The following is an 18,871-nucleotide window of genomic DNA, read 5'->3' on the forward strand; positions in this document are numbered from 1 at the left end:
CATTGTTTTGGAAGATGCTGTTGATAAAGTGTTGATGAGTTTCTGCAGTCCGTAATGCAGGTGCTACACACTGCTGCTGTGCATTGATGGTAGAGGGCCAAACGTTTCTGGTAGTGGATTATTTTGCTAGCTAAGCTAAAATTAAGCCTTGAATGAAATATTCTGGCTACCTTTTAAAATGTAGGAGTGGAATAATCTAAGTGAGGGCAGTCCCATCAAACTAGGCACTGGAGGAGTATTATAGGAAAGTAGTCCCATTGACTTTCTCTTGAGAGGTGAAGAAGGGATGCAGAGCATTATTGGATGTCATTCATGATTTTGATTTGATTTGATTGGATTTATTTATAGTGACTTGTACCCCTAAGTACAGCAAAAAGCTTTGTTTGTGAGCAGTACAGGCAGACCATAGTAAGCAAGGATATACAAACGATAGGGCGAAAAAAATCTCGGTCAGAGGCATACAGGTTACGTTGCACAGGCCGTGTGCTGGGCAAGATCAATATTAGCAAGATCAGCATTATTTGAAGTTGGACAGTCTATTCGTCAGTATAATGACCAGGGTGAAGCTATTCCTGAACCCGCTGGTGTGTGTGTGCAAGCTTTCTGTATCTCCTGCCTGCTGGAAGAGGTTGTAGGAGAGCATTACCAGGGTGCAATGGGTCTTTGACGATGTTGGCAGCCTTTCCGCAGCAATAAGCCATGTGAATGGAGTCCATGGATGAAAGATTGGCTTCTGTAATCGTCTGGGTTGTGTACAAAACCTTCTGTAGTTTCTTGTGGTCCTGGGCAGGGCAGTTGCCATACCAGGCTGTTCTGCACCCGAACAGTACGTTTCAGTGGTGCATCTGTAAAAGTTGGCGAGCATCGTTATGGACATGGCAAATTTCTTGAGCTGCCTGTAGAAGAAGAGGCATTGTTGTACCACCTTGATGGTGGCATCTATATGGGAGGCCCAGGACATGTTGTTGGTTATTGTCACTCCTAGGAACGTGATGCTCTCCACTCTCTCAATCTCAGCTGTGTTGACGTAGATAGGAATGTGCTCTCTTCCTTTCTTTCTGAAGTCAATGATCGGTTCTTTAGTTTTGCCGACATTGAGAGAGAGGTTGTTTTTATTGCACCGCATCACTGAGCCCTCTGCCTCCTTTCTGTAATCTGATTTGTCATTGTTAGATATCCTTGCTACCATGGTGGTGTCATCAACAAACTAGTAGATGACGGCTGTTCGGAATTTGGCAACACAGTTGTGGGTGTACAGGGAGTACAGTATGGGGCTGAGGACTCATCCTTAGGGGACTCCAGTGTTGAGTGTTTATTGTAGAGGAGGTGCAGTTGCCTATCTTCTCTAATTGCGGTCTTTGGGTCAGGATGCTGAGGATCCAATTGCAGAGGGCAGAGCCGAGACCTAGGTCTCTGACTTTTGAGATAGGTCTGGAGGCGATAATGATGTTGAAGGCGGAGTTGGAGTCGATGAGCAGGAGCCTGCCTTAGGTGTCTTTGTCCAAATGTTCCAGAGATGAATGCAGGCCTAGGGAAATGGCTTCTGCTGTGCACCTGTTACATCAGTAGGCAAATTATTGGGGATCGAGGCTGGTTGGGAGACTATGAGCCGTGACCAGCTTCTCAAAGCACTTCATGATTGTGGAGCTCTGAGCCACTGGGCACTAGTCAATAAGGCACGTTGCATGTGCCGTTTTAGGTACTGGGATAATGTTGGTCTTCTTGAATCTGGTGAGGACTTCGGCTTGTAGGAGGAAGAGGTTGAAGATCTTGGTGAATACCTCTGCCAGTTGGTCTGCACAGGACCTATGTGCTTTCCTTGGGTTGACTCCCAGGAAGACTGATCTGATGTCCACAGCAGTGACAGTTGACACAAATGCATCTGGGGCTGTTGGGGCAGGTAACATTGCACCGCTGGCATTCTGCTCGAAGTGAGCATAGAAATCATTGAGCGCATCAGTGAGGGATATGTCTTTGTCCGCTTTCTTTCTCTGCATCATTTTGTATCTCTTAGTGTTGTTTAGTCCTTGTCACAGGCAGCGAGAGTCCGTTTGGTTGCTTTGGGCCTCTAACATGGTCTGGTACTGCCTGTTGGCATCCCTGATGGCTTTGTGGAGATCATATCTGGATCTCTTATATAGGTCTGGATTGTCAGACTTGAATACTGCACGTCTAGGGAGTGGATTTCTTGGTTCATCCAAGATTTCTTGTTGGGGAATTCTGAGATTGACTTCTTTGGTACACAGTCTTCCGCACATTGGCTAATGAAGTCCATGATGGTGGTGGCATACACAGCTAGGTTTTCTGCTGAGTACTTAAATATGGTCCAGTCCACTGATTCCAAGGAGTCTCTGGTCTTGTTTCTGGAGGGATTCAAACCTGAATTTTAGGACAGTGTGTGCTACTAGGACATGACAACACATTGAAGGACCTTGGGAGATTTTTGATGAGGGATATTTGGTGAATTAAAGGATTGTGTCATGATCACATACCAAGTGCGCTCTCTGTGCAGCCTGTGAACTAAGAATTTCTGTAAGTTCATATGTAGTCCTTTTGCAGTTTTTGAGAACTTAAATTACAAAAAATACCCAGCAACACAGCTTTACATTTTAATCAATATGAAGTTTAATTTATTAATATAAGCCTGTGTACACACATCACAATTTGAAGTAAGTATAGATAAAAGTTACATTTGCTAATGAAAATGAAATCAAGATTTGCTAGCTTTGTAGGCTTAGCTCGCTTGAAGATTCTTTTTCCAAAATGGCTTCTGTAACTGAAGATAGTTGGAGGCTGCCTGTTACAGATGGACTGATGAAACAGGTCCTTGGAGTGAGTGAAAGCTCCTTTGTTTCCCTTTTACAAGACTCCAGGATGTGGCTTCTGATAGCTTGGCCCAGTATAGCTGAAATAATTCCACAGAGGCCGATATCCGGTCACCAAGTCACTCCTTATTTACTCGTGGAGAGCCCTTGACACTGATCCAGCTCTCAGAGTGAACAGGATGTCTGACACTCCTGTTCTCATCAGTTAGCCAGACTGACCTCTTACAATCACTACATTCCTCCCCTTCTGAGTCCGAGGACATAGGCTAGTTCTTTTTTTTGTAGCTCCTCCTGGATCATTTTAGCACCAGATCAGGTTCCTCTCACTCTGCCTCTGATGCAGGTGGTGAGTAACACATAGTAGCTCGTCCCTTGCACCTAGAACATCTTGGAAGACATTCAATCTCTGTCGGGGGCCAAGATGTCAAGGCGGTGACATCTGCTGTGCCCATCTCAGATTCAGGCTATCTTCAACACTTGACAGAGCGAGAGAACACACAGTTTCCGGAATTGTAGGGAAGGCTGATTAGAAGGGCATGTTTTGCTCCCACATTGTTTGTGAATTTGCAGCTTTCATATGTCCATGTGCTTGTTCAAGACTGTCGCACCTACCTGAACTTTATATGTCACTGGACCTGACCTCGTGACGATGATGCCTGTTATTCATGCAGGGTCAACCCTGTGGATCCTACATCAAACTTTTGTCCCCTGAAGTAAACTGTCTCTCTCACGTACTAGAGTCTTGAGTCCAGCTTTGGCTTTCCTGATGCTATTGTGTACACATGACATGGACACTGTGCACACCTTGTGTACCACACTTCACCCTGTGAGCAACTCTTCTAGTGCTACCCATGTAGTTACATGAGGAGTGGTCCTATAATCAAATAGGAACTGAGACAGTTTGGTATTTAATGCAACTGTAGACTCTTTCTTTAAGCCTGGCTTCCAAGTTTGGACTGCTCTTTCTGCCAGACCATTGGATGATGGATAGTATGGATAAGTCCTTACATGTCAAATATCATTCGACCTTAGGAAATACTCAAATTCCCTGCTGGTAAACAATGGCCCGTTATGTGGGACTCTATGCATTGTCAAAAGAAAACGCACTTTTTTCTGTTGTCCCTGTGTTTGACAAATGAACTCTCTGTGTGTCCAGAGATAGTAGGAACTGCAAATTCTGGAGAATCTGAGATAACAAAGTGTAGAGCTCGACGATCACAGCAGGCCAAGCAGCATCAGAGGAGCAGGAAAGCTGATGTTTATGCCCGAAACATCAGCTTTCCTGCTCCTCTGGGGCAGCTTGGCCTGCTGTGTTCATTCAGCTCTACACCTTGTTATCTATGCATGTCTAGCCACTTTGAGTGGGCATCCACAATGATTAGGAACATTGAACCTATGAAAGGACCAGCATAATTGATGTGTAGTTGAGTCCAGGGTTGACCTAGCAATTCCCATGAATGTGGGGTAGATGCTGGCACTCTGGGTACTGTCCCGCCAGTGCGACTATGTCTGCATCCAGTCCTGGCACCAGGCATAACTTCTTGCTAACATCTTTATTTTGGAAACTCCTGGATTGCCCGGCTGGAGTTCAGCCAGAATCTCATGGTGACCTTTGCTGAAGAGAATCACTCTTGCTCCCCATAATAGAATGCCATCCTCTACAGTGACCTGATCTCTTTAGGTCCAGTAAAGTTTCAATTCTGGTTGTGACGGCCTTTCGGTATCCCTCATCACCATCAACTGTTTCAGTTTTGCTAGGACCAGATCTTTCTGTGTCTGAAGTCTGATGTTGTCAGCTGTGACTGGAAATATGTCCAGGAAATTTAAACCATTACGGATTCTTCCAGTGGAAGCACCACTAGTGGTGTATCTGCCAGTGGGATGCAGCTCCATGTATTTGCATCTGCTACGTGGCCTCCCAGATGGTTTTTCAACTTATAATTATGCACACTTAGTGTTAGAACCTACTGCTGAATTTATCCTGAACCTATGGGTACCACTGCCTTATCCTCTTTAAGTAAACCTAGTAAGGGTTTGTGGTTTGTTATTATAAATTTACATCCGTAAATGTATCAGTGGAATATCCTGACTCCAGATATGATCGTGAAACCTTCCTTCTGTATCTGGGCATGTTTACGTTCTGCATTAGCCAAAGTGCTGGATGCATATGCTATTGGGCGTTCCTCTCCATTGGGTCACCTATGAGCTAATACTACCCCTGTGCCAAATGGGGAGGCATCACTTGTCTGTACCAAATCTCGCTTGGGATCATAGTGTGCCAGCAACCTAGAGGATGTTAGCTGTCCTTTATTTCTCTGAAGGCTATGGCTTGGCTATGCAACCATTTCCAAGATTGACTCTTTAAAAGTTGATGCAAAGGTTCCAGGATGGAAGCCAGGGTATGTATGAATTTTCCTTAGGATGGTGAACCATTTTGGAAAGACCTCAGTTCTGGTACAGACGTGGGAGCTGGGGCACCTTTGATCACCCTCACCCAAGTAGGTCACTTGGAGTGTCTAGAACACACATTTTTCCCTTCAAAGGTGCACACCCACCTGACTGAAATGCCTAAGGATTATGTCCATGTTCTCCGGGTGTGCTTTATTGGTCTTCCCTGTTATTAGCATGTCATCAAGATAAATAGCAACCTCGGATAGACCTTGTACAATGTTCCCCAGGACAGTAAAGATTTCACAGGACAATACCGCAAACGGCAGTCTTGTATGTTGGTGCAAACCCTTAAGCATCATAATTGTAGCACACTTCTGAGAATCCTCGTCTAACCATAATTTGAAGTAAGCAGAGCTCATGTTCAGCTTTGTGAAGGTCACTCTCCTTGCCAGCTTCGTGTATAAATCCTGTATGCGGGGAATTGGGTATTTATCCAGCTGCGAAAAATGGCATACTGTTTGTTTACAATGCCCACAAAAGCGAATTGTCCCATTGGCCTACACAACTGGTCTGACCAGTGCGGCCCATTCTGCAATCTTCACAGGTTTGATGATTCCTTTGCTTTCCAGCCGTCTGATTTCTACCTCTACTTTTGCCTATGAGGCAAATAGCACTGGGTGGGCTTTGTGGAACCATTGACCTGCTTTCTGGTCAAAATGCAAGCTGGCCTTGGCTCCTTTGATTGTCCCTATACCTCCTCACAAATATCCAGGTATTTAATTAGGACTTCACACAGACAAACATTTTTTAATTGAAAAATGTTGAGCCAATCCATGTGAATCTCTCTCAACCAATTTTGTACCATCAATCTTGGGCCCAGGCTTTTTACTACAATTGTGATAACTGAACCAGCTGCTTCTCAATAGAGATTAGAATCAAAGTCGTATTCTTAATCTGTAAAGGTTCCTCGGTATAGGTTCTCAGTTTAGATGAGGTCTTGCACAAACGTAAAGGTTGGAGTTCAGAGCAAAGTTTATTAAAAACTGGTTCTGCAATCACTGAAATGGCCATGCCAGTGTTGACCTCGATTATAACCGGGTGATTGTTTAACCAGATGTTTATTTTGGTTCTGATTTTGACGTTGCTAGCAATTTAACTATTCCGAACCAAATGTAGGTGGACTTCCCAGTGCTTGCACTCTACTGGATACTGGCATATGAGTTCTCTTACTCAATTTAGGTTGAGTAGGACTCTTTTGCTATCTTGAGTTTGCATCGTGGCAGCAACTACAATGGCTTTCTAGCCTGGATCCTAAAGAAAATTTTAACTAATTTGGCTGAGGTTTGGCTTTGTTTTGGATTTTGATGTAGGCTGACCTAGGGCCCCTCTGTTCAGAACATGTCCTAAGTGAGGCTGTGCAATTGCCTTCACTCAAGGTGTTCCCCAAGTTCAGTCTGACTGGTGAGGATGTCCACTTCCTTCGGAACATGCTGCAGTACAAATGCTCCACGTGCTGCATTTTCCAATGATAAAGCCAGTTGTAGTGCCTGTTTGAAGCTCAGTTGGGCTTTAGCAAATAGACACTTTTGCATGGTTATGTCATTAATCCCACATACTATATGATCTCTTAGCATCTCATTAATGGTTAAACCGAAGTTACATGCCTCTGCCAGTCATCTTAACCTAATCAGAAATCCTAATGTGGATTCCCTTGGTTCTTGAATTGCCAAGTAAAAGCAATAACACCTCAGAATTAGAGGCACCTTGGAGTCATAATATTTCTTAACTAAATTTGTCAACTGTTGAAAGGTTTTAGTATCTGGTATCTCAGGGAAAGTTAGGCTCCTAGTAACTGAAAAAGCTGCAGGCCCACAAGCTATCGGGAGAATTACTTGTTGCTTTTCATCTGCCCCAATGTAATTTGCCCGAAAAAAACCACATTCTTTCCATATACTGGGCCTAGTCTCTAATGGCAGATCATTCAAATCAAGCTTCCCAAATAATGGCAAGATGCCAGAAATGCTTATCCCAACTCCAAAGATGACTATTGCGAGCAAATTTCTTCAGGAATGTGCTTTTCTTTCATCACGACTGAAATAACTCCACAGAGGCTGATATCCCGTCAGCAAGTTACCCTTTATTTACACGTGAGAGTACCTGACACTGATCCAGCTCCATCTGAGCCAGCTCTGAGTAAAGATGATGTTTGATACTCCGGTTGGTACCTGTCAGCCAGGGCTCCTGATTGGATCAGATTAACAGTCCCAATCAGGGAACTCATATTCTATTAGGTCCACCTGACTTACCTTGTTACAGTCATTAAAAGAGCAGCCCTGGACGCCTCCTCTAGTCTCCATGTTGAAAAGCAGTTGCAGTTTTGCAGTGTCTCTCTCAAAGTGGTTAGCTGATTCTCCTCAAAATGACTGTCACTTGCCAGCTTTATCACAGCCAGACAAAATACCTGCAATGGTTAATTTTGATGAACAAGTTTTCCACAAAACAAAGTCTTCATGTTAGAATTGCTTATTATGATCTGCTTATCTCTAGTTCAGCACTACGGAAAAAATGTTTGCGCCTTCACACCTGTTGAGGGTTTCAATCCTGAAAACCCTGAATTATTTAATGACATTTTGAGATTTGGTCTTAAGGTCACACAATCTGTTTGTCTACCTGCTTTTGGCTGCAATTGAATACACAAGAGAAGTTGTGTTGCTTTGGGATTCGGTACTTTGAGTGACTTCTTCTTTCTTTACAAAATTATATAACAGCATGTTTGTAATAGCTGAGAATGGGACTATTGAAGATGGAGTAATGGCCGCAGTTTTTAAAAGGTAAAGGGGTTGGTGTCTTAAGAGAATAAATCATTGATAATTGAATAAATGCATTTAGGTTATTGTTTTTTTTCTATTTACAGGTGATAAGGACTACTGGTTTTTTGAAAGGACTGTATACAGAGTTTGAGCTGAAATCTGATAATGTCAAGGTATGTGAAAAGTAATTGCATGCACAGAGTTTATATGTTAGGCTGTCTAGATAAAATTATTTTTAAAAAATCACAGCATTTCAGAATCCCAACAGTGCAGAAGGAGGCCAGTTGGCCCATCATGTCTGCATTGACCCTTTGAAGAGCATCCCACCTGCACCCACTCTATCCCTGTAACTCCACAGTTACCATGGCTAATTCACTAAGCCTGCACATCTTTGAACACTACAGGGTAATTTAGTGTGGACTGCATATCTCTGTAGGAGGAAACCGAGCGCCCAGAGGAATCCCATGCTGATAGTGGGTGAACGTGCAAATTCTACATAAGACAGTCACCGAAGGCTTGAATCAAATTCAAGTCTCTGGGGCTGTGAGGCAGCAGTGCTAACCACTATGCCACCATGCCACTCTAGACTGTCCCTAGTGCAGTATAATTGATATGAGAGAGAATTGACAAATACTGCACTTCCAGTGGAAAGCTATGTGGACAGGAGGTAAGTCTATGACGTTGTAAAGCTGATCTTCTCATTTGTGGTCCTAAACACAAGATGATTTGAAAAATTAGAGCACATTGAATTGGAGATAACCTTTTATAATAATTTGGAAATTATTTGAGAGTTAGCAGACAGTGTGTCGATGAAGGACATGTACTCCAGTTGGCAGGATAGGGGAAAGAGGATTCCCTCAGAATCTGTACCAGGGACACAACTTTTCACCAGTATTATTAATGACTTTGAAGCAATAAAGAATTGAATACCCATGTTGACAGATAGCACCAAATTAGGAGAGGGATATGACCAGGTCGTTTCAAAGGCATTTAAGGCAGGTTGAGTTGGAGTTTATTGTGGATAAATTCCTTTGGAACAAAGAACAGTAAATCATATTTTCTAAACAACAAGAAGTTAAGAACTGAAGGAACAAAAGGATTTTGAAATAGATGCACAAAGTAGATAAGTATATAAAAGAATCAGAAAACCATGGCGAGGCAATGACCTAGTGGTATTGTTGCTGGCTGTTAATCCGTAGATCCAGAAAACGTCCCTGGGACCTATGTTTGAATCCCATCATGGCAGGTGGTGGAATTTGAATTCAATAGAATATCTGGAAATAAGAGTCTAATAATGACCATAAATCTGTGCTGATTGTTGGGAAAAAAACCCACCTGGTTCAGTAATGTCCTTTAGGAAATGAAGCTGCCATCCTTACCTGGTTCCGTCTGCATGTGACTGCAGACTCAGCAATGTGGTTGACTCTTAACTGGGCAATTAGGGATGGCAATAACTGCTGCCTAGCCAGCAATGTTGTCATCTTATGAATAAAGGAATCAGAAAATCTAATGGAATGTTGGCTTTGTCACAAGTCTAACTTCAGTTTTGTATATCTCATCCGGAGTTCAGTTTGGGGCTTCCACAGTGCAAAAGATATATATTTGGCTTGACAGGGGAACAATGCATAATAATGATGCTTGGGCGTAGACGTTAAATCTTTGAGGCTAGGCAAAATTAATTTGGTTTATATTTTCTTAAGTTGAAAAATAATTGATGGGTGGCATATATTAGCTTGTTAAAATAACACAATAGTACAATTCTGTATATTTTTATTGGCTTGAGCTATCAAGAGATATAGAACCAAATAGGTAAATGGAATTGAGTTGTAGGTTAGACATGATCCATTTGACTGATGAAAGAGGCTCAAAGAGCTATATGTCCTACAGGTGTCTGCACTACCTGCTGGCAAAAGATGCATGTCCACAAGTAGCCTGCAATTAGGAGAATATGAATCCAAATGTGTGTGTGCTTGTTCATACATAAAACAGTGAGGAGGAGGTTGGTTAGTCCTGATATTCTCAATATATTCATAACAGGTCTCTGATGAACAAAGGATACTCTTTTGTCCCACAGAATCCAGAACTTTGCATATAAAAACTAATCTCTTTTGGAATAAACAGCAGCTTAGAGAAATTTTGCCAGGCTAGTACCCCGAATGGACAGGTTGTCCTTTTGAGGAAAGGTTGGACAGGAAATGTTGTTTCTGGTGGAGTTTAGAAGAATAAGATGTGCCATAATTTAGATATACAAGATCCTCACGAGTCTTGACTGGGACAGATGTAGAGAGGATGTTTCCCATCTAGAACTAGATGTTACAGTTTAAAAGTAGTTGGACCGTTTAAAGTGGAGATGAGGTGAAGTTCTGTTCTGAGAGTTGTGAATCTTTGGAACTCTCAGAAAATGTGTGGAAGCAGAGTCTTTGAATATTTTCAAAGGCAGAGGTGGATAGATTCTTGCTAAAAAAGGAGATGAATGGTTTTGAGAATAGGTGGCAATGTGGATTTTTGGTATAATCAGATTAACCATGATCATCTTTTCCAGAGAGTATTCTTTCTGATTCGAGGGCCACTTAACTATGGCTTGCATTGTGATTTTAGTATGAAACAGTGAGAAAGTGGGCCTCAGCCAAAATGGGAATTAAACCCTCCACTCTTGGTATTATTCTGAAATGCACACCATCTATTAAGTCAACTGAGCTAATCATTCCAGACTGAGTGTCTCGTTATATAGGAACAGTGTAATGATTTCAAACAAAGTGTAGCTAGGATAGAACTAAACAAATAAATTGGTTGCATCCATGACAGGGTCAACTTCTTGCACGTAAGTGGTGAGTTTTTTTTATTTATAGTGAGAAAGCCATTATTTCTCAATTATAGTAGATGATGATATGGTTCTGACAGTATTGGAAAAGCTAATTGCTCAATTTATGATTTGGAAACAACATTTACTTTGCACATTTTAGTCAAAAAATGGAAAATTAATTTCTGTTGTTTTTAGCAGTTTTCCAAAGTGGCTCAATTTCTCCTCCGCTTGTGGGAACTGAAAGAGCTAGAACCTTCTCAAACAGTGGACATTGTCTCACATTTCTGCTTTGTTACAGTAATGGTTAATACCATGTCCAAGTGTAAAATACAGCTCATAATTTCAGTTCTTCTGTCTTGCATTTTGTAGTTGTTGTCCTGCAGATCTTTCCTCCTTTATTCCTTCAGAGCTCCAGTTATCCTAACCTATATACTTTTGTGCTGTTTCACACACGGTTTTGTGTTTCTTGAAATCACACTTATTTTAAAATGTTTCCTCTTCTGTTGTTCCCCATTTACATTGTGTAATTTTGGTTCTCCTTTTTTTTAAAAAAAAATCTCAGTTTAAATCTGGACTTAAGGTTTGGTTTTGGTCCTTCAGTTAAGTTTTGAGTTAAAAATTACATGTATTCAAGAGCATTATTGCAAACTTAACTTAGTGACACCATGACTCAGAATAGATAGATTGTGCGCAAGGAGTTGAGTACATAATTTAGGCTGATATTTCAGTGCTTTATTGAAAAAGTACGCTTAATCAGAGGAGTTTTTTTTGCACAAGACATTGCATTGAGCTTAAGATAATAAAATGTGAGGCTGGATGAACACAGCAGGCCCAGCAGCATCTCAGGAGCACAAAAGCTGACATTTCGGGCCTAGACCCTTCATCAGAGCCATTATCACTCACACATTGCATTGAGCTTAACCACCTTGTTTTAAAGATGGTCAAAAAAAATCACAATATGAAAAGAAATGGCTTTCATTATGTCCTGCCTTTCATTTATCTCTCACTAATGCCACCAAAAATGAAGGTTGACATATTTCAATTGCTGTGTGAACATTGTTGTCAGTGTGAAATTCTACATGTTGTAAAAGACACGATATAAATGCAAAATAGTTCTTTGCATTTTCTGGGTACAGATAATATAAATTGGAAGTTGTGATTTTAGCTTGCTAACTAATTTTATTTTCCTTTGTTTTCTTGTCAGGATAAAGATGCTAAAATTGCATTCTTGCAGAAGGCTATTGATGTCGTGATGATGGTTTCTGGTGATTCTTTGTCTGTGAAACCTGCACGTGTTGTGGCTGGTCATGAACCTGAGAAAACAAATGAACTCTTGCAAACTATTGCAAAATGTTGCCTTAATAAGGTAAATTATCTTTTGGAGGGTGAAGCCTGAGTATGTGAAAGAACTAAAAATTGGGTAGGCAGGTTCCCATACTTTAGATATTCTGCAACACATGAGGAGTATCTGTGTTTGTTAGGAGAACAGGGTAGAACTTCAGAAGGACAGAATCAAGTTGGTAGGGTGTGCAGATAAGTGTAAGATATGTATGCAGAGAAGTGTGAGATGATGCATTTTTGTGAGGAAGAATATTGAAAGACAACATAAAATGGTAGAATTCTTAGGGGACAGTAAGAGCAGAGGGACCTGGATGTAAATGTGCACAGATCATTGAAGGTGGCAGGACAGGTAGAGATAGTATTAAGTAAATCAGAATACAGTGTCCACAGATTTATTAATAAGGGCAGAGAGTACAGAAGCAAAGAGGCGATGTCTACTTGCATAAGACATATTTTAGATCTCAGCTGGAGTATTGTCTACATTATAGGGAGGATGTGAACACATTGGAGAGTGTACAAAAGCGATGTGCAAGAGTGGTGGCAGAGATGTGGATCTTCATTTATGAGGATACATTGAAGTTGGGATTGTTCATTTCGGTGAGAAGGTGGCTAAGACAAGATCTGATAGAAGTTTTCAAAATCATTGGCGGGCTGGATAGCATTGGTAATGAGAAACTTTTCCCTTTCTTAAATGGAGCAAGAATAAGAGGACAATAGATTTTAAGTGATCTGCAAAAGAAATGAGTGAAGTGAGCAAAATCTTTTTCACTCGGCAGATAGTTAGGGCATGGAATGCATTGTCTGGTAGTATGCTGGAGGTAGATTTGATTGAGCCATTCAAGAGGGCATTTGATGATTATTTGAAAAGAAATTAGTATGCAAGATTATGAGGAAAGAGGAGGAGATTGGTACTAGATAATGATGCTCATTTATTGAGCCAGAGCAGGCATGATAGGCCATATAATCTCCTTCTACATTGTAACATTTATGTAATTCAGTCTGGAAAGATCAGGTGCATGAGAACTGGTGAAACAGACATAACGCATGCAGTAATATGGCCTCCTTTTCCAGACTGCAGGGAAGCACTCTGCCCTCCTTTCTACTACCTCCAGGTCCCTTCTTGTGAAATAAGCTAACTTGCCTTTCTCAGCCACTTCTTTGGAGATAACTATGCAGGACCTAGTTGTAAATTGCAGCTCCTGACTTGCAGCTTCTGAAATGCTGTGAAGATGGACTTCACATTTGGTGCCTGCAGTGTGAAGATTGCAAAGTCCCGGCGGCAGTGAGCTTCTCCTGCCATATGATTGCATGAGATAGGTGCCAAAGAGATTGGTAGCATAACTGATGAGGTGAAGAGGGGAAAATTGTGTCAGGAAAGAAGTGGGCTATGGTGGACCAAGAGATTAAATTGGTTTCTCTATCTATGGATGCTGCTAGATCTGATGATTATTTCCTGCACTTTTTGTTTTTAGTTCTCAATTTGCCTACCACATCTTGGCAGTTTCTTAAAGAATTAATCGTGTCACTTTTGATGTAACTGCTCCAGTTTGTTTTTGGAATTTTTTGTGAAATAACACTTTTGCAAGATGCCATTTATTTTCAACATCTGTGACCTTGATTGTACCGCTGCTTTAGTCAGCAGAGACAACATGCTGGCAAAATAAGTTGGACATATATTTCCAGTGGAACATAAACACAGTAACATCAAAAATATTTCCTCTCCAAGCTTGTAAATTTTTAGAATATTGTCCACAGTACATCACTGATCTTGAGTTTTGCATAGACAAGCAGAGTGGAGAGAAATATTGATTCATTTAGTTTTTTGTTCTCCAGCTTTCCAGTGATGATTCTGTGAGGAGGGTCCTTGCTGGTGAAAAGGTAGATCTTAAATCAAAAGCACTGCCCAGTTCCAAATCACAGGGAAAAGAAAACAGAGAGAAAAAAGATGATGAGCGAAAGAGGCAGAAGGACAAAGAACAAGAGGTAACCTGTTCAATGTGCAGCATTTCACAACAGCCCACAGACAATATACAACATTAATTAAATTTTTGCTTCCAGATTGTTAACCATTTAACCTAACATCAGCTTTGTAAAGCAGCTATTATTTGTGTATCTTATCTATTTGAGCCAAAAGTGAAACTGATTTTGGATACTTTGATTTCACTAGGCCTAAAACAGAGCAAAAATCCATGCTTTTTAAATGCAAACTTGTTTTTGCATGTCTTCTGAATCATTCAAAGTGTTACTAGTTTTTGTTTTTTTTAACACCTTGATGTTTAAACTGACCTTTATATCCTAAATTTGTTTTTGCTTGCCTTTTGCATCACAGTTCTTTGCAAATAATGCATTTTATTTAATCTCCCACAGGATATTTCCAGTCAACCATGCTACTTGTTCTTTTGCTCAACTCAGTGTTCACTGTGTCTTCAATGTTGCTTGATAGATTAAGGATTTTATGATGATATCTTGAAAGATATGAACAATGATTTATGAAGAAGAATATAAGTAATGGATTGAAGTTCTTCCCATCTCCATTTCTCTGTCAGTAACCTTGTAAATAAATAAGGGATTTCTGCACAGAGAGTGCATATTAACTGAAAATCATAAAATAGAACATAGAACATTACAGCACAGTACAGGCCTTTGCCCCTCGATGTTGTGCCGACCTGTCATACCAATCTGAAGCCCATCTAACCTACACTATTCCATGTACGTCCATATGCTCGTCCAATGACAACTTAAATGTACTTAAAGTTGGCGAATCTACTACCGTTGCAAGCAAAGCATTCCATACCCTTACTACTCTCTGAGTAAAGAAACTACCTTTGACATCTGTCCTATATCTTTCACCCCTCAATTTAAAGCTATGCCCCCTCATTCTCACCGTCACCATCCTAGGAAAATGGCTCTCCCTATCCAGTCCTCTATTATCTTATATGTCTCCGTTAAGTCACCTCTCAACCTTCTTCTCTCAACGAAAACAGCCTCAAGTCCCTCAGCCTTTCCTCGTAAGACCTTCCCCCCCCCATACCAGGCAACATCCTAGTAAATCTCCTCTGCACCCTTTCCAAAGCTTCCACATCCTTCTTATATTGTGGTGACCAGAACTGTACGCAATACTCCAAGTGCGGCCGCACCAGAGTTTTGTACAGCTGCAGCATAACCTCGTGGTTCTGGAACTCGATCCCTCTATTAATAAAAGCTAAAACACCGTATGCCTTGTCATCCTGGGTGGCAACTTTCAAGGATCTGTGTACATGGACACCGAGATCTCTCTGCTCATCTACACTACCAAGAATCTTACTGTTAGCTCAGTACTTTGCATTCCGGTTACTCCTACCAAAGTGCATCACCTCACACTTGTCTGCATTAAACTCCATTTGCCATCTCTCAGCCCAGCTCTGCAGCTTATCTATGTCTCTCTGTAACCTACAACATCCTTCGTCACTATCCACAACTCCACTGACCTTAGTGTCGCCTGCAAATTTACTAACCCATCCTTCTACGCCCTCATCCAGGTCGTTTATAAAAATGACGAACCACAGTGGACCCAAAGCCGACCCTTGCGGTATACCACTCGTAACTGGTCTCCAGGATGAACATTTCCCATCAACCATCACCCTCTGTCTTCTTTCAGCAAGCCAATTTCTGATCCAAACTGCTATATCTCCCACAATGCCATTCCTCCGCATTTTGTACAATAGCCTACTGTGTTCTCTCAGTATTCTCCTCAACAACATTGTCGTTTTCTAGAGTGAATACTGTCGAAAAATATTCATTTAGTGCTTCCCCTATCTCCTCTGACTCCAAACACAACTTCCCACCACTATCCTTGATTGGTCCTAAATCTTACTCTCGTCATTCTTTTATTCCTTAAATACCTATAGAAAGCCTTAGGGTTTACCCTCATCCTATACACCAACAACTTCTCATGTCTCCTTCTAGCTCTTCTGAGCTCTTTCTTTAGGTCTTTCCTGGCTATCTTGTAACCCTCAAGCGCCCTAACTGAGCCTTCACATCTCATCTTAACATAAGCCTTCTTCTTCCTCTTGACCAGATATTCCACTTCCTTTGTAAACCACGGCCTCTGCGCTCTACAGCTTCCTCCCTGCCTGACAGGTACATACTTATCTAGGACACACAGGAGCTTTTCCTTGAATAAGCTCCACTTTTCTAATGTGCCCATCTCCTGCAGTTTCCTTCCCCATCCTATGCTCCCTAAATCTTGCCTAATCTCATCGTAATTGCCTTTCTCCCAGTCATAACTCTTCCCCAGTGGTATACACCTATCCCTTTCCATCGCTAAAGTAAACATAACAGAATTGTGATAGCTATCACCAAAGTGCTCACTTACTTCCAAATCTAACACCTGGCTGGGCTCATTACCCAGTACCAAATCTAATGTGGCTTCGCCCCTTGTTGGCCTGTCTACATACTGTGTCAGGAAGCCCTCCTGCACACACTGGACAAAAAACTGACCCGTCTATAGTACTCAAACTATAGTGTTCCCAGTCAATATTTGGAAAGTTGAAGTTCCCCATGACAACTACCCTGTCTCTCTCATTCCTATCGAGAATCATCTTTGCTATCCGTTCCTCTACGTATCTGGAACTATTCGGAGGCCAATAGAAAACTCCCAACGGGGTGACCTCTCCTTTCCTGTTTCTAACCTCAGCCCATACTACCTCAGTTGACGAGTCCCCAAACATCCTTTCTGCAACTGTAATACTGTCCTTGACCAACAATGCCACACCTCCCCCTTTTTTACCATCTTCTCTGTTCTTACTGAAACATTTAAATCCCGGAACCTGCAACAACCATTCCTGTCTCTGCTCTATCCGTATCTCTGAAATGGCCACAACATCGAAGTCCCAGGTACCAACCCATGCTGCAAGTTCACCCACCTTATTCCGGATGCTCCTGCTGTTGAAGTAGACACACTTCAAACCAACTTCTTGCTTGCCGGTGCCGTCTTGCGACCCTGAAACTTTATTTTGGACCTCCCTACTCTCAACCTTTTCTATACTCGAACTGCAATTTTGGTTCCCATTCCCCTGCTGAATTAGTTTAAACCTACCTGGATAGTCTTAGCGAATTTCCCCCCCCGGATATCGGTACCTCTCTGGTTCAGGTGACGACCATTTTGGTTGTAGAGGTCCCACCTACCCCAGAAAGAGCCCCAATTATCCAAGAATACAAAATCCTCCCTCCTGCACCATCCCTGTAGCCACGTGTTCAACTCGTCTCTCTCACTATTCCTCGCCTCACTAGCACGTGGCACAAGCAACAAACCAGAGACAACAACTCTGATGTGCTGCAGAGAAGGAGATTATTTGGGCCACCATGCCTATATTCACCTTGTCTTGACCACTAAAGCTATGTACTTTAACCCCCTTTTTGTGCCTATTCCCTATTTTCAATTTATCATTGTTCAAACACTTGTGTCATTTCCTTTCCAATTTAAAATTTCTGTCTCAAAGCTACAACCTCCAGAGATAAAAAGTCTTTTTTAAACTTTGTCTTACATTCTTAACTTCATTCTTCATCCCATATTGTCAATTGTGCAAACAGTGAAATGATCCATCGTTATTAGCAATTTATTCCTGGTATTAAGATCATAAGAAAAAGGAGCAGATTTAGGCTGATTGAGTCTACTCCGCCATTCAATCATGGCTGCTATGTTTCTCAATGACATTCTCCTGCCTTCCCCCCAGAACATGACTGAGCCTCCATAGCCCACTGTGGTAATGAGTTCCGCAGATTCACCATCCTCTTGCTGAAATAATTCTCCTCATCTCAGTTCTGAAGGGTTGTCCCTTTACCCTGAGGCTGTGCCCTCGAGTCCTAATCTTTGCTAGTGGAAACATCTTTTCCATATCAACCTTATAAACTCCATTGAGTACAGACCTAAAGTCCTTAACCACTCTTCATGTGACAATGCCCTTCATCTTTGGGATCATTCTTGTCAATCTACTCTGGATCCTCTCCAGAGTTAGTACATCCTTCCTTACAGGGCCCAAAACCGCTCAAGGTATTCCAAAATAAGAAAACAAAGTGTGGATCTGGAGGAACACAACAGGCCAGGCAGCATCAGAGGAACAAGAAAGCTGATGCTGCAGGCCAGCACCCTTCTTCAGAAATGGGGAGGGTGAGGGGAGCTCAGAAATAAATAGAGAGAGGAGGGGTGGGGCTGGGGAAGGTAGGTGGGATGGTGATAGGCACGTACATGTCGGCAGTGGTTAGGAGTGGCGGATAGGTGGGATAGAAGATGGACAGGCTGTGTCAGGCCAAGGAGGCAGGATGAGAGGGAGGGTTGGTCGGTCATAGGATGAGGCTGGGGGCAGGGAGATTTTGATTTTACCAGTTTCAATGTTTAGGTCATCAAGCTGTAAGCTCCCAAGGCGGAATATAAGGTGCTGCTCCTCCAGTTTGTGGGTGGTGTCATTATGACACTAGAAGAGGCATATCACCCAGGGAGTGGGAGGGGGAGTTAAAATGTTTCGCGACCGGGTGGTGGTGGTGTTTATCGCATATAGAGCGCAGATGCTCTACAAAATGGTCTCCGAGGCTCCGCTTGGTCCCACTGATGTAGAATGAATTGAGGTGAGGGGGGAAGTATAGGGGCAAGTGTAGCACTTCCTGCGGTTGCAGGGAAAGGTGCCGGGGGTGGTGGGATTAGTGGGGAGTGTGGAGTGGATGAG

General features: G+C 42.1%; 1 protein-coding gene across 4 annotated transcripts in view; it reads left to right on the plus strand.

The window, feature by feature from the left end:
* The window catches only part of traf3ip1 (TNF receptor-associated factor 3 interacting protein 1), a 143,816-nt gene that overhangs the window by 17,332 nt on the left and 107,613 nt on the right, over window positions 1–18,871 (plus strand). For all 4 annotated transcript variants that reach the window (XM_048534641.1, XM_048534642.1, XM_048534643.2 and 1 more), the window contains exons 2-4: window positions 8,131–8,199; window positions 12,034–12,195; window positions 14,004–14,153. In XM_048534641.1, coding sequence (XP_048390598.1) covers window positions 8,131–8,199; window positions 12,034–12,195; window positions 14,004–14,153 — 381 coding nt within the window. The remainder of the gene's footprint in view (window positions 1–8,130; window positions 8,200–12,033; window positions 12,196–14,003; window positions 14,154–18,871) is intronic.

The sequence above is a fragment of the Stegostoma tigrinum genome, chromosome 7, assembly GCF_030684315.1.
Source record: "Stegostoma tigrinum isolate sSteTig4 chromosome 7, sSteTig4.hap1, whole genome shotgun sequence".
Lineage (NCBI taxonomy): Eukaryota > Metazoa > Chordata > Chondrichthyes > Orectolobiformes > Stegostomatidae > Stegostoma > Stegostoma tigrinum.